General features: G+C 39.8%; 2 protein-coding genes across 2 annotated transcripts in view; one reads left to right on the plus strand and one right to left on the minus strand.

Moving 5' to 3' along the window:
- WWTR1 (WW domain containing transcription regulator 1) overlaps nt 1-17772 on the plus strand; it is a 51619-nt gene extending 33847 nt beyond the window's left edge. Inside the window, exons 3-6 of the mRNA XM_082287832.1 lie at nt 7667-7857; nt 12379-12512; nt 13067-13179; nt 14260-17772. Of these exons, the coding sequence (XP_082143958.1) occupies nt 7667-7857; nt 12379-12512; nt 13067-13179; nt 14260-14444 (623 nt within the window). The 3' untranslated portion in view covers nt 14445-17772. The remainder of the gene's footprint in view (nt 1-7666; nt 7858-12378; nt 12513-13066; nt 13180-14259) is intronic.
- A 3200-nt stretch (nt 17773-20972) lies between these two features.
- On the minus strand, nt 20973-26494 carry TM4SF4 (transmembrane 4 L six family member 4; the record flags this gene model as incomplete). The annotated part of the gene is made up of 4 exons (XM_082288284.1): nt 20973-21174; nt 23748-23881; nt 25987-26076; nt 26321-26494. 4 exons carry the CDS (start codon nt 26492-26494, stop codon nt 20973-20975), a joined length of 600 nt encoding a protein of 199 aa, XP_082144410.1.
- Between the last annotated feature and the right edge of the window lie 717 nt (nt 26495-27211).

Below are 27211 nucleotides of genomic sequence, written 5' to 3' on the forward strand. Positions count from 1 at the left end.
GACTGTGTTGCATGAGACCTGGCACTGGCTAATTCATCTGAATTTGGGTCTGGGCTGAAATATCCACAGTTGCATCCAGACACTTCTGACTCTTAAAAAGTTGGTGCAATCAGTTAAATGCATATGTCAAAAATGATTGACACTTGCATGTTTTGGCTTCTACAACTTGCAGTGTCTCTTGTCCACAAAATAATCCTTGCTTAGTATATATCCAGCAAAGTCATCAACAGAAAGGTCTCCTACAATGTCAGAAAACCTAATTCACTAGAATATCATTATTAATTTAAAAGCAAACAAAAACAATAAAATGCTTTTCTTTTTCATCTAACTGGAAAAAGAAAACTACATAGGTCTAACTTGAGATGTAAACTAAATAGTTGCAATTTCATGGACTGCAGTGAAACTGTGGTCATGTAATTCAGGTTTGGAACTTAGCTCCATATTTTTACTTGATTTCATTTGGGCTGGATAATTGCGTGATGGCTGTTTATTGAAAAGACTTCCTTTTGCGAAATGAATTTGGTTTTCCCCAAGAGAACTGAATTCAAGGCCACCCTGGGTCTGTCTGCTGTAATGATGAATACTTTTCTCCTCTTATGTTAGACACAGTCTCCTTTACTTTGGAAGTAAACTTTGGAAATATTATACTGGAGTCCCAGACCTTGCCTAGTGAATTGAAGCTTACTGAAGACCACTTATTTGTCCTTAGCAACTTTTTGACCTCTCAAAACCAGCCCCATGGTCCCAGGCTCCACAGAGCTCTGGCTGAGAGGAGCTGTCAAGGGTCCCTGGTGTGTCTGATGGTATCAGTGTACTGAGAGTAGGGTCTGTGTTGGGCAGTCTAGCTGGAATGTGAACTGCAGGTTTTTCTTTTTTAATACAGACTGTATTATGTTTCTCATACCATTCAAATACAAATTCAAAAGTGAAATATAAATTAAAGCAGACATTACTACAACCCCATAGATAGCACAACAGATATGCCGTATGATTGTATCACAAGGAACAGAGATTTGTAGAATGTCATTAAGTTGCTCACTAGGGCTGATGCAGGACTTTCCTTTCACTGGCCTTGTTCATACCTTTAGTGACAAGGAGTTACCAGCTGTATACCAACCCACTTTTACTGCTTGGGTTCAGTTCTGGTTCAGTTGAGCAGTTCCAGGAAAAGCACCTAAGTAAAATATTTTTCACAAACTAACTTTATGTACAAAGGTAATTTGTCCATTGTTGGGATTCTTTCTATTCTACCAGTGTATTTAAAGATACACTATTAATTTGAAGTCTAGACAATATCAGACCTATCAGGCATGCTTAAAAGTATTCCAGATACAATATTTTTCTGTTTTTCCTATACATATCATTGTAGCTCTAGCCTTAAGCAAAGCAACTCAGTTTACTCCAATTTTTTTTTCTTGTTGTTTGAAAAACTGACACAGTGAAAATTGCTAAAGCAGTAAGAAGTCTTAGTCCTGTAACAGCTGTATCATCATACTTTGCCACTCTTCTTTTGAAAAGACTGGTGTTCTGCCTGGATGCTGGGGTTTGCCCAAGTAGTTAGGGTTGCAGGACAAAACCTACCTGACACTACCTTTAGTGTTGCATATGAAATTGTATGAAGATCTAGCCCAGGTCTGATAGAATCAGAATCATTGAATCATTTGGGTTGGAAAAGCCCTCAAAGATCGAGTCTAACCATTAACCCAGCACTGCCAAGGCCGCCACTGACCCATGTCCTCAAGTGCTACAACCACACAGCTTTTAAATCTCTCAAGGGATGAGGACCCTACTACTGTCCTGAGCAGCCTGTGCCAGAGCTGGACAAACCTTTTGGCAAAGAAATTTTTCCTAATCACCAATCTAAACCTCCCGTGGGATTACACATTGGCATCAGTCTGTGCTGTGCTCTGTAGAACACCTGATTCTGGAAGCAAGTTGCAAAGATGGTTTGGATCTCCCTGCATGCTTTCCACAAGGTCCAGAAGGATTTATTAGTGTGGGCTTTGCACCACCTACAGGTAATAAAGCTGCCCTTAGATGGAGACTGGCCCTGGAGATAGTCCAGGACTAATTCACCCCTGGTCCATGCAGCTAAGCCTGATCTGCATCAGTAATAAGTTTAACCTGGGTCCTGAACAAACCATAGAGTTAAAATGTTGAAAATTCACTGTATTTCACTCCTGGCTTGTCTGGAGGATATCAATGCTGGATGCTATTCTTAGCACCATAAGTGGGAAGAAATTTGTCTTGGTAAGTCAGAAGTCTGCACGGTGTCCTTGAATTGTTTAATATCAGAAGTGCAGGGCTTTCCTGTGCGGTTGCAAAATTCTTCTTGAAAATGCCGGCTATCAACAAAAACTATGAGATGCCCGAGGGTTTTGTGTCACCAAAGATTTTAAGGTGGTTCTGTCCTTCATAGCCTTGTGTCACCAAAGATTTTAATGTCGTTCTGTCCTTCATAGCCTTGTGTCACCAAAGATTTTAAGGTGGTTCTGTCCTTCATAGCCTTTGACTGTTGTGTACAATCTGAAAATTTTCACCACCCTTCCTGTGGTCACCAGGCTGTGTTCTCAGTCAGCTTGTCCCTTTCTGAATTCACAGCTCCTTTAACTGGAGCCAATGCACTTGTATAGTTTCTATAGTATACAAGTATACTTTATATGCACAAGTATGGTTTCTAGCATGACTGGCTATTACTGTTTCAATTTTTCTGGATGTTTCAGTTAGATCATCTCTGATGCTTGCAGTAATTTTATTATCAGTTTATTATGAGAAACAATATTTCCTGAGAGCCAAGGTGTTCCTTTCTGTGCATGTTTTCTGTCTTGAATTGGGGGCTTACTTTCTCTGTAATGTATCTACTCCATCTGTATTACTTTTGGGGATTATTCCCAGTAATACCATCCTATTCATTTTTGTACACTTTTCCCACTGAGGTAATAAAATCTTTCCACTCCTTTCTCTTATTTATCTTCTGTGCTCAATCCTATGTACAGAGTGAGACCTTCACATTGGTGATTCTTTATTTGCAGAGCGTGGTCCAGCCCAGCTGCAGCAGTGGTGCCTCTGCAGGCAACAGGTCTTTGAGCTTTTCTCCCATGCTCTGCCTCCTCAGGAGCACACTCCTCACCCCTCTCTTATCCTGGGAGATGTGTCAGTTAGTGTGACACCCCAGTTGTGGGCCAGCATGTGTGCATGTTGAGACACAGCCTCCAGCTCAGGAGTTGCTCTTGGTATGATGCAGTAGGTCAGTGGTGTCCTGCACAGTGGGGAGAGCTGAGCAAGCAGGGCAATGTGACACAAACAAAGGGTTTATCTGCTGTCTGTGGGTATTTGCTGGTGCACAAACTGTACAGAGGCTTTTTAGTGCCCAAATCACCTAACATAGGCCAAGAGCTGTCCTGAGGAATGTGGCAGTGGCTCAGGGTGGCAGTTGGCCGAGGGTGGAGGGTCAGCACTTCATCTCTGTGCTTGGCATGTCCTTGTTCTCATGGTCCTGTGGGAGTTTCAAACAAGAAATGATTTGCTGCATGTCATATGGCCCAGGCTCCAGAAGCCCCCAGGAGGGTGATGGGCAGTACTGTTCAAATGTCTGAGGCTGAGGCACCATTGGGGTAGGCTGTTTTGCAAAGGACATGTTCATCATGCCATCATGTGTGAACTGCTGGTGTAAGAAAGCCCTACACTTAACACATTAACTGAAGGCTTGCTCATCATAATTTCAATGTCATTCAGTGGAACCAGTGCAAAAGAGTATTTGCAACTCTGCTATGATTTAATTACTCCAGCTAGTAATTCAATTTCCCAGATTCAGCTATTTTATTACTGCACATGTACCATTTTGACTTTAGGATATATTTTTAGAGCAGTTGATTGCAGCAGTTGTTGTGGGAAGTGCTGCAGAATACCCCAGGTTTTGGTTTCTTTCTGTAATTGATACAAAAAAAGAATCACCTAATAGTCTTGCGTTTTATACTGGTTTTATTTTCAGTTAGTATTTGTTGTGAGCTATGTCAGATTAACTTAGTGTGCATTTTATGGATGCATGCATGCACGTGTCCAAAAAGATTTGAACTAGATTTGATTTCACAAAATAGACCATATATGTCCTGAATTTGCATATGGGACACTGTTGTGATGGCACTCAAGAATAATTCAAGTGAAATGATGCTTTTATGCATTTTGTAGGATCAAACTCTGGGCCTTAACATCTTTGTATTTATAGACTGGTTTTGAATTATATTAATAAAAAATTTTATTGCCACATCAATTTAATGTTCCATTTTAAGTTAGACTTCATAAATATTCTGATACCTCAACAAAACTATCTGTTCTTGCTTGAAAGCACAGATACATGACTCCTCTGTACTTGGTGTTTCTGAGTCTCTCCTGTTCGGGCTGTTATGAAAGCATTCAAACTGAATGGAGAGCTGCCTGAATGTTTCCTTGAAGCAGTATATTCTGGAGAAAAATGTGACTCAAACTTGCAAAACTGTGCCTAACATAGCTTTAGCTAACCCAGATGATATAAATACCTGCTTTGGGAGCAGAATGGGTTTTTGTTGTTTCTTAGAAGTATGATCACATACTTATGGCATACTTGACTTGTAGGAGATTCAGTCTGATGTAATTTCTATAGTCCTAGTGTCAAGGCATGGGAATGCTGACTCCACTCATTGTACGGAGTTTCCAGTTGTTCCTTGATGGTATGTAACACTGGAGAATATTGCTTGAAGGAAAAGTAATTTACTCCAAGGTATAGAGTTCATTGAACCAAAATATTCTGTCCATCCCCATGAGAAGAAATGACTTGGAGGGTTATTGTGGAGAGAGAAGTATTCCTCCATATTTGCCTATTTCTTGTTCTTTCCCATCTTACATGTATAATTTCAGCTGTGATACAACATGAAGAAGAAGGGAGTATTTTATATAGCAAAGGTAATAAATAGCCATGACAAATAGTCCTGCAATTCAGGCCCTAATCCTGAATGCACCCCAGACACACTGTGCAGGCTATTATTCTTTACTTAGCTTCTCCTGGTTGTATTATTTGCTGCTTAGATGAAAACAGTTTTCTTGCAGAGAATGGCCTATATTGTCATGGTCATCCAGCCATTCTTAGCATGGTTTTCTATTCATTGACATGCCAAAAATGTAAGCAAATGCTTATGCAGATGAGAAAGAGTTAAATTCCTGAGCACTTATGGTTTTGGCAATTTAAAACCAGGTTTACACTGATATAATTTATGTAATTGTACTTAGAATATTTCTTACATGTTTTAATGTGGCTAAGACTAGACTCACTGCATCTTAAAATGTGGTTCCATATATTGTTTTCCCATTATAAAATCAGTTTGATTTCTGCACCCAATTCTCATTCCTGCTTTTCTCCTCCCAGCACTGCACTTGGTAACCTTTCCAGGGTTTTACGACTGAAAAGTTACTGCTGAGTGCTGGCTGTAGCCTGTCTTTCCTGTAAACAGCTTATTTTCCCATCTTGCATATAACCAGTTTCATGGCTGCACATTTATTTTTGCTGGGAACTGATCTAGCCAGAAATATATTCTTTTTGTGTTGCAGTTTGTTGTGTGGCCACAAAAATGCTTTTGCCAGGTCAGTAAAGGGGGCAGCATGTGGGCAGGAGTAAGCAGCTGAGTGTGGAAGATATGGTGGATGGTGTCATTCTGGTTTCATGTGAAGTCTGATGACATTTGTGTGGATACAGCTGTTTGTGGACCAAACATACACTGACTCCTTGGAAAGGTTATACAACCTATACTGCAGGACTGCTTTTAACTTGGATTATTTTTTGAGCTGGATTTGCCACTGAAGCTAAAATATCACACAGTTGCACTGTCATATGGTTCCACAGTCTCTGTATGCTGGACCTGTGTGATACTGGATCAGGCAGAGGAAAAATTTAATTCAGAGCTGACACGAGCACATGTGAATATTTCTGTCAAACGCAGCAGGACAAAGTTTATGCTGGCTGAATGTCTATGTGCCAGTGTTACTGCAGGTGCAGAAAAACACAGTACCTGATCTGACAGAAAACTGGCTAGCATAAAAATTTTAACTTGGAACTGGCAGGAGTGTGTGAAGTTCAGTATTTTGAATTGTATGGGTATCATACATTTGATCCAAGCTGCAAAATCAACCCATTTCTTACGTGGTGCCATGAGTTCTTGTCTTTCCCACAGTCATGAGTGCCCAGCCCCAGCTGCCCCCCAACCACATGTGCTGTAATCTCCAAGGGTCAGACATGGGCACAGCATAAACATGTTCAGGTCTTTGAAACACAGAACTGTGTTGAGATGTAGTTCTCATACGGTAAGAACAAGGACAACAAGATAATAAGGAAGATAAAAATCTTAGTCCTTTGAACAGAAAAATACTGTCTCTCTTTTTCTTAGTATCTGAGGTGTTCTTGTTAAAAGGTAAGAGCTCTGTTAATTATTCTGTTGCCCCTTTTGTGAAAGAATCCTTGCAAAAATTACAACTAATTTTTAAAGCAGTACATGGCTTCCACTTGTAATCCAGACTGGCTTTAGGTACTGTGTCTGTTTTTACTGGGAATGTGAAGATAGGGAAGGAAAAGAAGGAGTGGTTCCCTCTGCAGTTTATGACAGCTTTTGAGTTGCATTGCTGAGAGCTGATACATTTTACTCAAAAGTTAAAAGGAGGTACCAACAGAGGCTATGCAGTTTCCCCTCTCTTGTCTCATTTTCCTCCTCTTTTTCCCAAGCCTAGTACTAGGAGTGAAACAGTTCTAGAGGGAATGGATGGCTCTGTTTCCGTGGCCAAGTGATACCTGCTGTCTGAGGTGACAGGGCATTCTATTAGCTTTGTGACATGTTGGCACCAGAGTGACACACAGAGAGCTACACAGACTTAGAATTTCTTTCACAGCAATTCTATGAATAAAAATGTCCATTACACAGAGAATTCTGCTCTGATTTATAGTTTCTGAATTTGATCAGAAAAGGTGATGCTGATTTAAGTAACACTAACATCTAAGCAGTATTAACTTGCTCAGCAACAGCCTTCTGTCAGCAAGTGAAGGGGTTTACCTGGTTTAGCTCGGTATAACTCAGATTTACTTACTAAAGGTCCTGTTTCTAACCCTGCCATCTATGGAGTTCTTCCCCTGTCAACCTTGTGAATATCCTGCCAATGGTGGGGGATTAATGGGTCATTTCCAAATCGGAATATCCTAACAGAAAAGGTTTCAGTTGTTAGTTGGAAATTGCTTCTGGTGATTATTCTTACCATAATTGATTTAAATCTGTCAATAAAGAAAATGTTAAGTTGAAATAGTCTTACTGGCTAACTGCCTGTTAAAGGCGCACATTTTTAGGAATTTTCAATTAAAAAAACGTTTCGTGTTTTTTACTTGTTCAGTAGGTAAATATTTAAACATACCAGGATAAATATAAATACTTGTTGTATTGTAAGTATTCTTGTTTCATACACTCGGAACACGAAAAATCATTTATTAAGCAATTGCTAGTGCAGATCTTGCCAGATGGAGTAGTTCTCTCAATCATTTGAAGTACAGTAGTTCTAATAATGCAGCCCTGTAAGTGCACAGCATGTGTCCTGGGCCCTGTGTTATCTGAAAATACAGTCCTACCCAAGGTGCCATGAGTTCTTGTCTTTCCCACAGTCATGAATGCCCAGCCCCAGCTGCCCCCCACCATAGCCCTGCCGCAGCAGAGCCACCCCCCGCAGCCCCCTGCACTGCTGACCCTGCCCAGCTCGTTGACCACGCAGCAGCAGCAGCAGAAGCTGAGGCTCCAGAGAATCCAGATGGAGAGGGAGCGAATTCGGATGCGTCAGGAGGAGTTACTGCGACAGGTAACACCAAAGATACTCTTTGTTCAAGAGCTTTTAGTTGAATGCATCCAAATTTTTAACACGTACAATTAGTAGCTCTGTTACTTTATGTCAAGACTAACTGTGGTTTTACAGAAGGGTAACCAAAAAGCTAATATGAATAGATAATTTCATTTTTTTCTTGAAACTATCACTGAACAGAACATGGAATGGCCATCAGTCAGAAGTTACAGACCTGACATCTTTTTTTAATAGTCATGTAAGGGCCAGATTCTGTTCTGTGTCTATCCATAAGCAATTAGGGCAACTAACACCGATTCATTCGCAGTTTAACTTGGTTTGCATAGGAGACCATGTTCATACTTCACTGGCAGAACATATGAAGTTGTTCTTGACTCCAATCCCAACTCTCTTAATTTGCACCCTTTGCCTTTTAGTTAAAATAAGATGACATTCACATCTTACATGAATACCTCTGATCTGAAGACTTTCCAGAGTTGGTTATTTGTGGGTGTTTTGCTTATTCTTCTATTTCTTAAGTTTCAGCTGTATATAATGACTCATATTATATAAAGTTTTAAGAATTGTGTTTCATCTGTTACAGACAAGTCCACTGGTGATGTTGTGTTTGCATGGCATATTAATCGGATTCCTTAGTGAAAAACAAAATAACCTGTTTCTCTCAGAAACAGCATGAAAGAAGTACACTTTATCAAGAAACATACCATTATTTGTGGCCTTGCAAATGCTGCAGTTGGCAGTTCTAAGTACCTTTAAAAATGGCAACTTTCACAAGATTAAGGTGGTGGTCTCTGACATGGGCAGTGGTCTCAAGTCTTTTGTATAGCTTCTCCTTTACCATCAGGAGCTCATGATAGAGGTGGGTGTGAGAACAGAGTGAGGATATCTGGTACAAGCTTAGTCGTTATTGTCATTATGCTAACAACATGTTTAGCTATTTTTACTCTCCTTGGCTCTATTCTTGATTCAAGATGAGCAAATCAGGCTTCAAAACAGTTGTGCCATTAACACAAGGGCTGGTTTTCCTGCTTCGCTGACTTTGAAACCTGTACATTCACAGCACCCTGCAGCTGTGCCGTACTCAATCAAGACTTCCACTTACTGTGCCCAGTACCACCCTTCCCCTATGGTGTCTGTTGAAGCTCCACATTGCATGAAGGAGTACGGCATCACTTTGCATTAGTAAAGTTTTTAGAACTGGTGTAAGTCTTAGGGAGGAAAGCAAGATGCAAAATCTCTCCTTCCTAACAGAATGTTGTGAACTTCCTTCCAGTAACCTCAGTATCCTGAACCCTAGCAGCTGAGGACTCAATGAACCCCTCAGGTCATCAGTGTCTGAGTACAGTTACTCCTGTCCTGACCCTCTGTTGCTGTTTTTGCTTTTCTAGTGTAATCTATATAAGGGAAAAATGCTGAGTAAGGGTGTACGCTGCTGCTAGCAGCTGTGAGGAGGTGCAGAGTGTTTGAGTGAGAGGGGAGGGATTCTTTGGAGGGTCACAAACCTTTCAGCCCAGTAGCAGCTGCTGGCTCCCCACAGCCATTCCTGGCAGCAGCTGCTGGGGTGGAGCAGCACGCCCAGCCAGGAAGAGGTCATAGCTCAGGAAGCTCTTGGCTTAGGGAATTTCTTTCCTTCTTTGTCCTCTTCTTCACGTAGTTGCTAAAACCCTAGAACTCTAGACTGAGTACATGCAAGAAGGGCAGCATTTCAGAAAACCAGTATGATAGCGTCTATTTAAAGGTTTCCTTGCTCAGTTTTGTCATTCTATAAAGAGTTAATGTTCTTTTATACTAACTTGGTTTTGCCAGCTTTCCAAAGGAGAAAGAGAGAATCTGCTTGCTGCTTAAGAGCTTCTTGGAAATGGAAGTCAGTAGAGGTAATGTCAGTCAAAAATCTCTGAAAGGTCCTCCAGGGAAGGTGCCCCAGCACTTCTCTGTGTGCACCAGGGCCGTTATGCACTGTATTTGGAAGGGTACAAATAGTCCCAAAAAGGCAACACTTCTCAGAGGCTTCTCTCTGGTCCAGGGGATCCTACTGCATAAATCATCTGCAGAAAGTTACAGGGGCTCAGAAGAGGCTGAAGAATCCGTAGAGGAACACTTACCCCTGTTTTGTCCTCACAGGGTAGGCCTTCACTGGCCTGCTACAACATGAACAGAAAAATGCCCCGCTGTGCTCCTTGCACTGCATAGACTGGCCCAGGATGTGATTTACTGGTGACACAGCCAATGTCTTCATCTCTTGCTTTCCGCCCTAAGTATGAGGACTGGCGGAAGAGGAATTGCAGCTACCATTGTAAACCCCCTGTAAAAATGCTCTCGCTCATCTCCCCCAGCTGGAAACGAGGGTTTGGCAACTAAGGATGGAGCTCAGATCAATTCTGCCAAGGAGAGGTCCAGGAAATGTGACAATAAATTTCTGGGCTTGTCTGGCATACATAGCTAAATAAGGGTTTATATCAGAACTGTGTTCTGAGGTAGTGAATCATTCAACTCACTGCAATGCTGTTAAGCTTTTGAAGTGTTTGGAAGATAATCACTGATGAAGTTTTTGACATGACTTTGTGATATCAGAATACTGTGGGGTTTTTTAGTTTATTTTATTTTGTTACTTATTTTGAAAATCTTCTTTGGGTTTCTGTATGTCATAGTGCCAAGCAGATCATTAAGGGCATTTAGTCCTTTGTTAGCTGAATGCCAGAGATGGTCTCTGCTGGCCAAAGGGGAGGGACCCTCCTGCATTCAAAGACTGAGAGCTCACTGGCATGGCTGAGCCTGTAATACTGCCGCTCACAGGGCTGCAGGACAGCTCTGATATTTTTTGCCAGACTTTTATCCTAGGGTAGGAGATTCACAAATATGCTTCTTAAAAACCTTGTAGTCATGCTTAGAATAGAGAACAGGGCATAAGAGGGTATCATACAGCTTTGGGCATTGTGTAGGTGATCCATTACTACTGACCATTGCTGTAATAATGTCAAAGGAGCAAAGGAATCTGACATCTGTAGCAGTACTAAAATTGCAGTGTGACTTCTGAACAGATGACCTACAGCAGAAGAACATACGTCATGTATGGCGGAGCCAGTACTCTTCCCCAGCCAAACCTGACTCCAGTGTGCAAGAGTCTGTTGTTCCACATTTTAAAAGTACACATGGAGTTAATATTACAAGCAACATGGAATATGTTGAAATAAAGACATGGGAGGTGACGTGCCATTCCCCAAGGGAGAGTAGATCAACTAACTCTGTAATAAATATGGTGTTTCTTGCAACAGAGAAGAGACAGGAAGTTAGATTATGTTACTGGTAGTGTGAGTTTTTCTTTAGGGTGCTGGAGGCTTTTCAGCTTACAAGTGTTTTGCTTTGGAAGGCCTGTCTAAACCTCATGTGGCTGTAGATGTCATTCTTATATTTTTAAAAAGTACTGAAAATATCTGCATGTAGGCAGTTAAAAAAGACACCTTCCCGCTCTCTGAGGTTTGTACATTTTCACAGACTCCAGGTGATTAAATTCTAAATAGAAATGTCACCATTAAAATAGTCACTTGACAAATTTAATCATAAACATAACTATCATGCATTAAGAATCTTAAGACTGTTTGTTCTTAACACTTTCTAAATAATGACACCATCTAATGTAAATTATAATTTATCAATGAATATATTGATAATTTTATTATAAAGGAAACATTGTATTAATGGGCACCAATATGTGTTACATTATTCACAGAGACCAGACCACTCCTCCTCAATGAAAAAAATGAATTGAAAACATAGTAAAACATCATATTTTAGCCTTGAAAAACCTGTTAATCCTTTCTGTACTAGGGAGACTGAATGATTGATTCAGAGGAGAAAAGTTTTCTACTAGGATTTAAATGAAGTACTTACTTTGCTTCTTTCATTTAAAAAAAAATAAGTTGAGTAAATGATGTTAAAAACAGATACAGCTTTATTATTTTAAGGTTTTAGGATTTTTGTTTGGAACATCCCGTTGGATATACAACCTCTGTATAGAACTCTGTACCACTAGATGTCATGGGTGTGTCGCAGAGATAATGCTGGAAGAATTTATCTTTCAGGAAGAGTTGCGAAATAAGTTTCCTTTGACTATGATTGCTTGTTTGTCATCCTGCAGATAGCAGATGAGATAGGTCATTAGGCAAATGCTTATTGTTAGGCAGAGTGTTCATTCTGAAGATTATTGAGTCACAGTCTTGGTTCCAGTGGTTTTCTTGTAATACATTAAGTACTTTATGGTTGCTGAACTACAGGACTGGCTTCCAGACATGGTACAACTGACAGCCAGATTCTGTGGTGCTTTAAGCTAGCACAGGTGGGTATGAGAGACACTGTCTGTCTACATCATGATTTTCTTCATATCAGTGTAAACAAATACTCATCAGTGACATCACTCAGAATTACTTTCTTTCTGTGTATATGTTACGTGTTCACTTGTTACAAGACCACAATATTTCTGAGCTGTTGGAATAACCCTTCCCATATATTTATTTGTCTTTTCAGGAAGCTGCTCTATGCAGACAACTTCCTATGGACTCAGAAAACATGGTCCCGGTTCAGACAACTGTGAACACTCCTGCCATGACACAGGACATGAGGCCTGTTACAAATAATGGATCTGATCCTTTCTTGAACAGGCAAGTTCATTCTTCTTCATTAGGCAATTGCTTCTGTTGCCTTCTCTAGACTGTTACAGCTGTCTCTCTAAAATAGTCCCTATATCGTCTTCTTTTGTTTACTTAGCTGTAAACAGGAGCTATGGCTGAGTGGCTGACCTGAAATCTTTCAGTTTATGCGTCAGGAAGGAGTCTTAGCAAAAGCAATAAATTGTAACAGGTGGTTTTACTTCTGTTGTTAGTGTATGTAGAAGACTAGGTAGAATAGGTACATTACCTAAGTATAAATACACGCAATTTTTTAGGCTGTCAGAGCTGACTTCAGCTAGAGAGTTATAGATGCATGTGTGTATTTCAAAATTGAAGAGTGGCCTCACTTCAATTGCTTTGTTATTTGGGCGGGTGTGACCCAAATATGATGTTGGCTGATCAGTGGCCAACAGTTGAGAATGAGGCTTAATGACTCATTATATATTTTTAATATGTAACCTACTGTGCTCTCTTCCAACACTGTGCTCAGGAACTGTGTCTGTCAGAGCATCTTTACTGAGTCTTTTTCATGTTTCAATTTGTAGTGGGCCATACCACTCTAGGGAACAGAGTACAGACAGTGGCTTGGGATTAGGATGCTACAGTATACCAACGACGCCTGAAGATTTCCTCAGCAACGTAGATGAGATGGATACAGGTAGAATACTCTGATTTAGCTTAAACTATAGTCCAGTTAATAACTTTGTATTATGACTAGTATTGTTTTATCACTGCATACCTGAACGATAATCTCTGGCTTTCCTATGCAAGAGAACAGACTGAGACTGTGGGAGAAAATGCCTGAAAGGTGCTTAGTACCCAGAAGGCTCTCAGCTTTAACATAGATCCAGATTCTGCCCTTTTACCTCAGACTGATACTAAACAGAATAAGTAAAACCTGGAAAATGTGAGCCTTAATTTCTGTTTTCATACCATTGTCCAAGGTAGGGGGAGTAAAAGGCTGGTCTTGGGTTACATGTACAAGTCACTGCATTTTCTAACTCTGGGAAATCAGTCTTGTTTGTAAGTCTCTTAGAGTGGCAAAGTTGGATTTGCCTTCAAACAGAATGTATTTAGCTAATGTACATTTTGATACGTGTTTATTTTATGTTGGTGTCCTCATGGTATTTAAAATACTGAAATAAATTACTAGGAAATCAAGGGTTTTTTCGGAGAGTGAAATTCTCAGCACTTTCTCACCTAAACTTCCTTTTGAAGTCATCAGAAATTCAGGATTATTCAGAGAGTGAAAGGTTTATCTATTAAAGGCGTTCATGCTTGTTACTATTAATTTATGGGGGGAAAAAAAAAGAGTAATTAACAGAACTAAGTATCTGTAAACCACTTTTTTCAGTTATTTCCTATGGACAGCATTGCCCCTGATGCAGAGATCAGGATGGAGGCATACATGAGGGTCCTTTGCTGCCTCCTGAGCAGACCAGGAAACAAACTTGAAACTGTCCTGCTTCCCAAGTGGAAGGCCAGAGAGGGGTGCTTTGAGCACTGCTGGAAAGGACTTTTTGTGCTTTTGAGATCAAAGCAAGGATGTGAAATGTATTCTTAGAAGAACATGTACTCTGCACCTAAATACAGTTTTTAGATGACATTTGTCGTGAATAGGAGTGCTCACAAGTGCTCATGGGAAAGGGGGAATCAGAATTTTTATGTCAGTTCTGTTGTTTTAAATTACCCACAGGAAGAGTTTGGTACTTCAAAAGTTCTTCTTTACTTTTCCTAGGAGAAACTATAACACAGACAACAATGAATATAAATCCACAACAAACACGTTTCCCTGATTTCCTCGACTGTCTTCCAGGGACAAATGTTGATCTTGGGACTCTAGAGTCAGAAGACTTGATCCCTATTCTCAACGACGTGGAGTCAGTACTTAACAAAAATGAGCCCTTCCTTACCTGGCTGTAATCAAGCAATGCTTATTGGGCCTACAGTGCAATGCAGATTTCTTTTTCCTCTTGAGATAGACACAGAATATCTGAATATCCTCAAGAGATACAACATACTGCCTTATTGACTTTTGTTACATCATCTTTATGGTCATTTTAATATCTGTCTGGATTTGATTGATACTAATTTAAATATAAAATACATGCATATATATTTCTTTAAAAAAACCCACACTACTTTATGCATCTGTGTACTTTTTTATCTTTTCAAACCAGGCAGAAATGCTTCACTTTTAGGACAGAAAGTGGCTGATGCTTGTGCATATCCCCGACTGATCTCCTGGGTACTGATTGATACCACAGACCCTTTGTGAATCAGAAAAGCTAACTACTGGGTCACTTGGTTCAAAAAAGGTGCAAAGCGTCTGGACATGAGAGCAGTTTTATTATTATGTTTATGACAATAGTATCAGAAGCTTTTTTTTATCAACTTACTTAAGCCTTAAAATCTTTTTTAGTTCTTAGTAACTAACTGTTCTGTATGGAATACAGTTTAAGTCTGATCCATATCAAGCATAATAATTCCCATGATATATTTTAAAGGCACAAACAATACTATAGCAGTTTCTTTTTCTAAGTATATTACTGTATAGTTTTCAGAAAATAATTACTTCCAATCTCAAAGTACCAGAATTGTTTAGCAACGTTTTTACACTACAATATTGTTACAAAATAAACCAGGCTGGTACTGACTGTTGTGTTTTAAAAACAAAGTAATGTATTATAAACAAGCATTTTTTAAAAATTCTTAGATTTTTTTTTAGTTTGTTATATTAAGCACTGCAGTTTTGTAACTTTAACACATGAACAAGCAATTTTTTATATATAAAAAATCCGTGGCAAGAATCTTAAGTGCAAAAATACTCTTTTAAAATCAGTTCTGGAAAATGTGGCACAACTTGTTAATCTCATACCTAGGGGGAAAAACCTTCCTAATACTGTTTTCAGTAATGTTTTTATCTGACAATGTCAAAATACATGTAGTCGTATACATGAAAAAAACCCAGAAACTTTATCAGGGCACTGCTAAAGCAGCATTGGGACTTACCTGGTAAAGCTGCTTAGTTTTTATGTCTTTCACTTACCATAATTGGTGCACAAGACATGGGGCATGTGCTGTGTGTTTTTACCTGTTACATATCCTACAAAACTTCCTTATCAAAGGTTTGGGACTGAGAAGGCATCAAGGATGTTAAGCCTGCAGTTCCCCTGAAATGCAGATGAAGTCCTGAAAATTCTTAAATATTTTGAAATTATCTTATTTATAATTAATGGATTTAAGCATTTTACATTGAAAAATAGGTATTTTTATGAAAGGCATTATAACTATTCTCTAAGCTTAATCCAGGCTATGTAAAGAGAAGAAGAGATGTAGCACTAAGTGTAAATGTGTGTTTGCCAGGTCTGATAACACTTAACAAGATCTTACTGATGCATCAGAGTATTGACCCCCTAAAGACTTTTTTCCATCTGGTTGGGTGAAGGTAGGTGAAAAGGTCAGAGATGAAGTGGTGGGAATACAGAGTAGGTTTGGAAGACAAATGATGAGGTAGTAAATGTAGATCCTTGCTGTGAAGGATGGCTGCAGGCAGGGATAAATAGCAAATGAATCTCCAGTGTTCAGTGTTCAGTGAAAAACATAACAGAAGCACTCAATATGGTAAATGACCATGTTCATGATGAACTGCTAAGTGTACATGGTGTCACAGGATGGAAAATAAAAAGCACACACACTGAAATTTTGAAAAAATAGATGTTAGGCAAAGGCCTACGGTTGTGAAGTTTTATTACATAGTGAAAAGTAGCTTTTTAAAAATGTTTTTTGGGTTTTTTTTATAGAAGAAGGGATGTAACAGCAGAGTTGTGTCTGCATAGAATTTAATTGCAGAATGGGCATTGTGTTTCTTTTATTCTCTCAAGGGGTTATTAGTGTTGTTGGGTTTTTTTTAAACTATTTTTGCTAGTTTTGCTAACTGTTGAGATAGCATAAATTTCTTTTCAATAAGCAGGGGACCGGGCAGGGCTGATCAATATTACTGTAATTAGGTTTAATCTCTCTCTTTTGAAGATTTATTCAGGTTGTCAGCCTGAATGAAAAACAGATGGTCCTAAGGCTTTGTTCTTTAGTGCCATGACTGATGTTGGTGAAGAATTGGAGATTTTCTGGCCAACCTGCAAGGCCAGGTCACCAACACTGCTCAATTGGCATAAGGAGCCAACAGCCATTGGTGCTGGAATGATCCCTCAGCAGCTGTGGATGTGAGTGCTGGTGTGATCCAGGTGACAGTGCACATCAACGTGTTATGTTTAGAGAATGCAGTTTGTTCATTTGCTAGTAACTCTGCACCATTGAACATGTAAGTTTGTCAGAAGATGGGGCTTGCAGCTGCTGTCAGTTAGCTACTGCTGATTCCTGCCCAGCCACATGCATTGTTGTCAGCCAAAGGCTGTTCTTCGTACCCGGAAAACGAATGCAACTTTTAGTGAAATCACATCAGGTATTTATCAGAATTGTGAAGCTGCAAGCTTGATTCCTTTTTTATTTGTGTTTCTGGTTGAGTGTCTTGATTGAGTCTTTTGGTGCAAAGACCTTAAAAGGGTAAAGCAATCATAAACTGTGTTTCCATGTTACCTTCATAGTAAACCAGCAACAGATCTGAAACAGGAGGGTGTTTTGCAGAGCAACACTTCAGGGTGAAACAGCTGCCAGAATCTCTTGGATTAGATCTTTACTCAGTCATGAAACAAATAATGGTTAAATTAAAAGTGGTTCTTTACACTGTCAGCTTTTAATTTTTGTTATGGAGAGGATGTATCAGATGAAATGTAATGACAATAAAATCTGGTTTTCGAAGTTATCTTTTTAAAAAAGTTTCTGGCTTTAAACAGGCTTATGGCAGAACTTTTCAGTATTCAAAGCATATGTAATATGAAAATAAACTTATTGCTGACAATATTTCACTGTACTATTTCAGGTTTTGAGCATTTACTGTACTAAATTGTACACTGTCTACTTGTCATATAAATACAACCAGTGTGCCAGCTGGACAATTTTGCTGTGACCATCCCTGAGGGGGCATATGTAAGTCTTGATGATACAGATGCAATGGGACATTGTTAATTACAGTTTGTATTCTGGTAATACTGTTAGAACGTAACTTGGGGAGGGATTGGGTTTGACTTTTTGACAACAAATGCTGTTTGGGGGAAGGAAAGGATTTAAATGTATATTTTAATTACAGAAAAATATGGGTGGTTGTCCAAATAAACTTTTTTCCTAATACATACATCCATGTACGTGCTAGTTCTTTAACTATTTTATTTACTTTTTTCATTTTTTTAATATGACGTGTGAGCATTTGTTCTTAGTTTTTACTACCTTGCAATAGATTGTATCAGAGGCAATCAGATCAAACTGTTGCATCCTGGGTTTGATTCTATTTTGGTTTTTTTTTTTAATTATTTCTTTGATCTTGTACATGAAAAAAATACAAATGAACTTGAAAGATTTTGGATGCATATTGGTTTTTTTTAAATAATTTCTTTGGGGGAGGGGGTGGGTTTGACAGTTTTAGCATGGGCTTCCCAGGGAACTGTAAAACACTGATTGGAATAAAGGTGCAGACATACTATTCTGTGAAAAAGGCACACATTTTGAATGAAAATATTCAGTTTTATATTGTATATTATATATTCAGATATTCATATATGCATATACATATTCAATATGTATATTCAATTCAATATACATTTGAATGAAAATATGGGGCAAAGACCCCACCCATATCAGTGTAGTGGAAGAAGTCAGCCTTCCCACCCTCTGACAGCTGGAATGGCTCCAGGGTTTGACGTTGTTTGCCTTGCAGTTGGTTATACCGTGAGTAATGCAGAATCCATGAAGAAGGAGCTAAAGTTGAACTGGAGACAGGTGATGAACATTCAGGACTGGAATGATGTGAGAAAATATCCCTTGTCCTGGGCTGAGCAAATTTTTTTTCAACATTGCATATGTTACTTCCCTCCTTTAGAGATGAACCTTTTGCAAAGATTCTCCAGTTAATGCATCATTCCCTGAAAGGTGACACTGTCCTGTGGTTAATGTATAATTTTTCTGCAGTCTTATTTATTGAAGACAATCAAAAAAGCGAACTAACTGTATAGTTCAGCTGTGCAGGGGCTGAACCAGTTTTGTCCTGCTGAAGTGCATGGGCTCAAAATTACATGTGCACACTCCACATGTTGTAATCTGAGTTGTTAAATAACCAGTGTGTATCCTTTTATGATAGCTCTCAGGTGAAACAGTGCCATGCAATGTCGAAGTTGCCGTGCTCTCAGCACCCTGGTCACCCAGTCACCCAGCAGCCAATTTTTATGGGTGAATAATGAAACTTCAGCCAGCATGGGCATTTCTGAGACTTTACAAAGAATACTAATATCCTTTCTTTTGGCTACTATGATTTTTACTTCTGTTTAGTATATGTTGATATTTGGTATTTGTAGTGGACCACACTATAACAGAGCGTGGTCTTGAAGTTGGTCAGGGTTCCTGAGGTCTGTTAACACTTTCAGTTATCCCTGTTTGTGGTTTTTTTCTTACCATCATCTTTCTGTCCCTTCCTAGCACTGCACTCTCTTTATCTGTGACTTCTCTCCCGGAATTACCACTGACCTTTTACATCATTCTCTGTTATGAGGATCTATGATTAGTCCCTCTCCTTGATTTTACTGGATGCTTTGCTAGGTAAAAACACAGAACAATCTCCAGTTACTGCAGAATGGACACTGCAGATGTGTGATTCCCTTGAAATTAAGTGCTAGGGGACAGCCTCAGATGTTAGCCTTAACTGAATAGATTTGGGAACACTGTTGTTGGCACTTTAAAGTGTGAGTTCAGCTGGGCTGCTGGTTCTGGCTCATTTACCCTTCTTCAATACACCTGAAGGCCAAGGTGTGAATGCAGTCCAGATCACAAGATGAAACCGTGTGCACCTTGTGTCAGTATCTACTATAGATTAGCTCGTGTTAGAAAGCCATCATGTAGCTGGGTGGCTCTTAGAAGCAGTAGCTCATTCATTTTGATGTTAGGTATTATAGCCTGTTATTTCTTACCCCATCTCCCACAAAGATTTATGTACTCTGTTTATTGATATATCAAAGCTGTACACTATGCAGCTACCCATCCCTTTGTTGAACACTGATGAGAAACACTCCATGTTCCCAAAGGCTTCATATAAATCAAACAAGACAAATGCGAGATGAGATGCAGGACAGCTGCTCACCACAGATGAATAGATGTGAGAAGGTTGCACAGTGTGTGTTGAAATAAAGGGTACTCTCACATTCCTGGGCAATGCAGTAGAACAGGTGGGACAGACAGCTGTTTCTGAAGAGGTTTTTTTACAATTTATCATCTTGCACAGTGTAATTCTCAGTACCTATATCAAACTGTTTAACATTTCTGCATCTTGCTCAAGAGCTTTCAGTGCTTTTACGTACTTCTAAGTTCTTCAAATATCCCTAGTGTAAATACAGAGTCAATGAAATACATTTTCTGAAAGCACAGGCCACAGAATCATTATTTCAGGAGGAAAATTTTAGGGAACAGATATGGCAAATATTGAGAAGCGGTGAGAAATCCAGCCTGGCAAACTGGTTTGTGAAAATTTGTTTCAGAATTTTTTTAAAGAAGCATATTAGTTTATTTGAATCCCTCAAATGTCTCCAATCCCTCTTATTTTCTCCTTGATTCCTTTGGGAAGTAGTTTTTTTCTTTTAAAGTTTTAGAAGTTCTTTCTAAAAGGTATTTTTGCCTTTGAGCTCTCTATTGTCTTTCCTATCTCTTTCATAGCACTGTGCCAAATACAGCTAAATTGAACTTCTGCAAAAAGATTAATAAACAGCATTTGTGCTCATGTATAGATTGGAAGCTTTGAGGAGTTACAAGCTACCTAACTGACCTGAACAGAAATTGTAACCCAAAACTGTATTTTGCCTGAGAATACCCTCTTTTTAAATGGAAGCTGTTTTACAAAAATAAATATGAATGTGAGAGTTGTATTTCACTTATTTTATTCCATGATGAGGGATTTCAGGAAGGCTGGAAACAGAGTCAGGGCTTCATGACATTGGTGGGAGGAGGAGCCTTTCATTCTCATCTTCTTAGCCCGAGCCAGTGCATCTAATGGCTGTTTCGTGGAGCGGCTGCAGAAGGGATCCTCTCAGGGTGAGGAGGGTTGTCTGCAATATTCCTATTCTTTAGACAGTTCCATTTCCCTGGAAGAATAAAAACATGGAGGTAATTTCCTGGCTCCTATTGCTGTGACGTTCGAAGGATTTTATTATTTCCTAATGGTAACAGTGTAGGGTTTTGGCAGCTATGTTAGAAAACACGATCATGGACCTGAAGGAAGGCTAGTTTAGTTTTTCTGACTCTCAGCTAGAGGTGTGTATGTAATTCATCAGTACATGAAATAACAAAGGAGAATCATCAGTTGCTCACCCCACAACATCCGCAGCATTTGCAGTCCCCACAGAGGGTTCCGAACAGGCCATTGACCACCTGAATGGCACAGAGCACTCCCTGGATCCCGCTCATGATCAGCAGTAAGGAGAAGAGTGACAGGTGCCATGGGACAATATTTGCAGGTGAATTACACGTACTCCACAATGTGTGGTCAGCAAGGTAGTTCCTACAGGAGAACAAAAGAGTTAGGAAGAAGACTACATTAACTCACAAAAGAGGGTCTCTCACCCCTGAGAAGTTGTCACTGCTGTGCCATGGCCGAGGTTTTGTTTGCTTTGGTAAGAATTTCCATTGTCACACTGGTGCTACTTGTCTAGAATATGACTTTAGTTTAGTTTCTAGCTGAATTGAAGCAAGTGACTTGAAAAAAACAAGACATCAGAAGGCAACAATTGGAGACAAGTATATGTTTGATACAATTGAACCATTTCTAGTGTTTTGGGAAGAAAAGATCTTAGCCAAGTGTGTGCCAAATGGGTTTTATCTGTTGCTGTGTTTTTTCAGGGGCATTTTTGCTGCTTTTACTTGATGACGGCATTTTTTGGGGGTGGGTGGGGGACTGTGGTCAGGGCATGCAATCCATTACCTCAAAGTACAATTGGGAACAAGGAAGTAAATTGTAATAAAATCAAAACGACTGAATTATCAAAACAAGTCATGAAATTATACAAGTCACCTCTTTCCCACTGAGCTGAAAAGAACATCTTTTGCTGTTCTAGATGCCTCATCTAAAGTAAAGGTATTTTCCATAATTTTTACGTTCGCATTTTGATTTGATTGTAAACTGCTTAACCACTGGCTATATTTCCTCTGCTTATTCTTAGTGCTGACTTGTTTGTGTTCTTGTCAAGTGATTTCTGGACTGCAACCAAAACTATGTTTGAAACAGAGCATATTTCCAGAGACTCTCAGAATGAGATGAAGGGAGTTGGTTTCCAGCCCTCACTGGCCCATGAACAAATAATCCTCTACCTGTATACTTCTTGTTTTCTTTTTTTTTTTTTTCTTTTCAACCTGAAGTATAATTTTTTGGTGTATTATGCAAGAAATGCTGCCAGGTCACTCTTGACTGAGGCAGACTACATTAAAAGTTCTGAGGTGATGGGGAGTTTACTGCAGCCCTTGCCGTTCTGTTCTGACCACACCTGCTCTCCTCAGTAGTACATTGTGCCCTGTTGTTTGTTGAACTTGTTTTGACTTCAGCCTGAGCAGTGGGATTACTGGGGTTAAGTGATAAATATACATGACATTGAACATGTTTGCATTGCAGAGCATGAGGAACAAGCAGCTTCCAAATGCCATAGCCAAAATAAAATTATACATAGATTATATTATTATAATATATATTATATTATTATTCCTAATTATTTGAATACCATCAAATTTCAATGAAATCATAGAATCACAGAATGGTTTGGATTAGAAGGGGCCTGAGAGATCATCTCATTCCAATCTCCCTGCATGGTCAGAGACCCCTTCCACTATCCCAGGTTGCTCCAAACCCTGTCCAACCTGGCCTCGAATGCTTCCAGGGATGGGGCATCCACAACTTCTCTGGGCAGCCTGTGCCAGTGCCTCACCACCCTCACAGGGAAGAATTTATTCCTAATATTTGATCTAAACCTGCTCTTAGTTTGAAGCCATTATCTTGTCCTGTCACTACATGCTCTTATAAAAAGTCCCGCTCTGTCTTTCTTTGTAGGCTCCCATCAGTTACTGGAAAGCCACAGTCAGGTCACACTGAGGCTTCCCTTCTCCAGGCTGAACAATCCCAATTCTCACAGCCTTTCCTCATAGAAGAGGCGCTCCATCCGTCTGATCATCTTGGTGGCCTCCTCCATCTGTGTCTTTAACAAAGATATTAAATAACGCCAGTCCCAGTAGGGATCCCTGAGGGACACCTCTTGTCACTGGTGTCCATAAGGATCCTGAGCCACTGACCATCACCCTCTGGATGCGACCATCCAACCACTTTCTTTTCCATCTAACAGTTCACCCATCAAATCCCTCTCTCTCCAATTTAGAGAGCAGGATGTTGTGGGGGATTGTGTCCAAATAAATGACTTCTGTAGTCCCTCCGTTATCCGCTGATGGAGCCACCCCATCATAGAAGGCCACTGGGTTGTCAGGTAGGGCTTGCCCTTGGTGAAGCCATGCTGGTTGTCCCAGATCACTTCCCTGTCCTCCGTGTGCATCAGCAGACCTTCTAGGAGGAACTGTTCCATGATCTTCCCAGGCACAGAGGTGAGGCTGACAGGTTGATGGTTCCCAGGGTCCTTCTTTCTACCTTTTTTAAAGATGGGTGTATTGTTTCCTTTTTTCCAGCCACCTGGGGCTCCACCTGACTGCCAGGACTTTTCAGATATGGAGAGTGGCTTGGCAGTTACATCAGCCAATTCCTTCAGGACTCTGAGATGTGTCTCAGTGTGTCATTGCTATTCATCTAAGTGGAATTTATCCCCCTATGTTGCTTATCATACCAAGAATAACCTAGGAGGAGTCTGTGCATTTCTCTGTATTGGCCCCATTGAAACTCAGTAGTTTTCATAGTACTTGTTATTCTTTACATCTGTGCTCTTGAACCTTATGAAGTGTTGCTGTGCACTGCAGGCGCTTCTAAGAGCTTCTGTAATTTAGACAAACAGTATAATTCCCGTTTTTATACAATGGGTTTGGAATTTGAATCATATCACAAACTTAAAACATGTATATCTTTTTCTCCTGATTGCCTTGTCTTACCCATCCTGGAAAGGGTACTTCCACTCGTTTCCAGTCTTACATTTAGGGCCTTTGTTTAGGGCTACTGCTGACAAAATAAAGCAGTATCCGGCTCCCAGAAGTCCAACGGCAGCAAATATTATAGAAGAAAACATCTGATGAAGAGAAAAAGAATGTTATTTTGGTTCTCATTCAAACAATTAAATGCACCCTTAATGTCAGTGTACGTCCCCTAAATCCAGCTGTTAATAGTCAAATAGTCAACACCTGAACAGCTAAAGCATATTAGTTTTCATTGCATAGTAGATGTGTAATGCATACCTCTGTGGTATTTTAAAGCTTTACCACCAGCCCCGTGCGCCTGAGAGGGCGGACGCTGGCAGCAGAGGGCGCTGCTCCCCCGGGCCTCCTGTGCCAGGGCTGCTGTTCCCCTGCTGCCAGATGTTTTTCTCGGGAGACTGCAAGCAAGACTGAAGTCTTGGACCACTCAAGGCATTTTTAAAAAAAAATCTACAGTATCCTTTACAAGTTAGCTTTGGTATCTTGGTTATATTTGGACCAAATAATTATAGTTTTCCTTCCCAAGTCTCCCTTTAGGTTTCATATTATACTTTATCTCCTCACAGGTACTTACCAGTGTAAGCTCTAGTAGTGCAATTTAAATGGATGGGAAAGTATGTCTTTATTTTTCTGGCTTTCTATTACAGATTTTTCATATATACTAATATATAAGTAAATCATGCAAGAACTAATGCCCTGCTTGAATTCTGAAACACTTGTAGCCATTAACAGTTCATAGGTAGAGGTAGTGTCCTTTATTGGATTAAAGGGGTACAGGTGGAGCTAAAAAACGCCATACTTTCAGGTTAGAACCATTTAGGTTGGAAACAACCTCTAATATCATCGAGTTCAATGTGAGTTTTTGTTCAAACCTCATCACAAGACTCTTGCCTTGAGTGCTGGCATGCATTTTTATGTTGATATATCCGATAGGGCTAGCTTAAAAATTATGCTTTTGTAGTAGACATCATAATAATGGATTTCAGCTAACATACAATACCACATTTGGTTCTCAGCCATGCTGATGGTGATAAGGCCAGTAGGACTCTCATAGTACTTGTATGTACTTGGTACACTTGACTGTATTAATATTCCCAGTCATCTGCACTCTAACAGCCTTGCCAGCAAAGAAGGCAGGTTGCTTTGCAGGCAGCACCACACACCTGCAGGTTGGCTCACACTCAGCCAGTGCTCACAGTGGTCACTGGGTGGGACTGTGCCCATGACTGAGCGGCAGCAAAACCTCAGTGCTTGGCTACTCGTGGAGTGGTCTGTGCTCTGCAAAGTTTAACTAGTTTCTCCTCACTGCTTGCAGAAAATGGATCATATAGTGTTACTTAGAGAAACAGGTGGCTCCATTTCCTCTTTTTCCAAGTTCCACCTGTTTTGTTGGCATTGCACGAACACAGCATCAAAGACAGAATTTAGGGAAGGCTCTTTGGTCAACCTTATAGTCATGAATCTTTTCCTATTTGTTTTTCTCTTTTTTTTTTTTTTCTTGAAAATCCGTTCCTTTATTAAACAAGTGTAACGATCTACTTGATCCGAAGAAATTATTTCAAAAGGACATATTTTCCTATGAGAAATATACTTATTTTCTGATTTAATTTTAAAACTAAAATGTTTGGGATGTTTACTAGTGTCTGAAAGTATCATTTGGAAACTTTTCTAGTGTGGAGGGAAGCTATAAATTCAATGTAGAGCCTGGTCCACACTGCTTTAGGTAGGAGGTTGGATTAGGTGACTTCCCGAGGTCTACTCCTTCCTGAAATTTCCTGTGAATCTAATGAGATAGAGCTCATTTTGAAGGTCTGCAGTGAGCTGGGAATGTAGTGTCTGACTGCCAGGGTAATTTTAAAAGCTGCCAACAAAAACTGTCTAAAGGGAGAACTGTTGTACTCTGCAAAACAAAGTGTAGATCTTTCAGCAGTAAGTTTTGATTGTGATAGTAACTATAAGTATCTTGTGCTAGCAAAAACCAGTGAGGCCATACCATTGTGGTACCTGTGGTAGAACATCAGAGGCATAATACAATTTTTACAGCCTGCTGTTTCCACTTCCCAGCACTCAAACAAATGTCAGGGCTGTGTCCCACACTCGGGACAGCATCTGTCTAGACTCCCAATGACTGTGAGAGGAAGATACATATATCAGTAACAATTTAACTTTTGCTTTTTTTGCCGTGTTTCCTTTCTCTTACCGCAAACCTCTTTCCACAGCTCCGATTACCACAGCATCCACAGCAATCATTATTCTGAAGGCCCAAAAATACCAAGGCAGGGAAGATCATCTACAAATAATAGAAATACAGTTTAAATTTGGATAAATTTAAGTTACATATTCTTTTAAATATAATAATTCTCTGGGTTTTTTTTTTTCTTATCATTAGGTTAAGTTACTTATTGCTAAGCCTCTGGATGACTTATAACTTATTTGTTCATCAAAGAGGAATTTGCAGTCCTGAGAAAATTCAACAATGCAAGTCATGGCTGGGGGCGGGAGGAAGGTAGGAATGTCTGAATTTAGATACTTACCAATACACCTGATCCCAAGATCCCTCCAAAGTACCAAACCTCATCTGTAATGTGTGCATTGTCTTCAGCCACTTTTCCTCCAGGGAAAAACAACAAAATGTTAGCAAGGGTGCAGAGCACGGCCAGAGGGATGAGAGTACTTCCCAGGCACTTGGCACAGTCTCCCGTGCACATGCTTCTTTAAAGGAATTGCAAACACAATTGAAGAAAAAATAAAATCTCTCAGATGTTCTCAGAACTACTTTATAAAAAGGAGCTTCTTGGTGTACTTTGCAAAATCCCGTTTCTGTTGTGCCGTTAGAGGAGCTGAGCCTGTAGAATGCTCCCGTCAGTGTTCCTGCAGTCAATCCAAAATACACTGTGCTGGTTTTTTATATGGCCTTGCAGCTGTGATGTCAATTTTCTGAACGTCCGTAAATGAAATTACATTCAGGGCAGCCTCTCATTTTACTATGACAACCCGCAAACTCTGTTAATATTTTACTAAGGTGGCTGAGACACTTCATAATCTGGGCTCAGGTCATAGGTAGATATCTGTCTTAGTTCTGGATCATCATTTTTACAGCACAGGATCTTTCTTCGTACTAGACAACACTTCTTTTGCAAGGACTGACATAAAAACGCCTAATGAGTCAGCTGATATTAATAACGTATCTATAGTCCAAGTTTTTACGTGTCATGAGACAGTTCTGTAATTGAAATAGTAGAGAGGCTAGCTGATAAAAGGTGAGCCATTGTAGACCAATAAAGATACACATCCCCAAACCCAAGAAAGTTCTTGGGTTGCAGCAGGATGAGAAACATTTATTGATGTTAGGCAGTAGGACTGTGCCTCAGGGCATGTGTTTCTTCTCCTTCTTTGGGATTAAAAGGTTGATTTTATATTTATTT

This window comes from Coloeus monedula, assembly GCF_965178545.1.
Source record: "Coloeus monedula genome assembly, chromosome: 10".
NCBI lineage: Eukaryota > Metazoa > Chordata > Aves > Passeriformes > Corvidae > Coloeus > Coloeus monedula.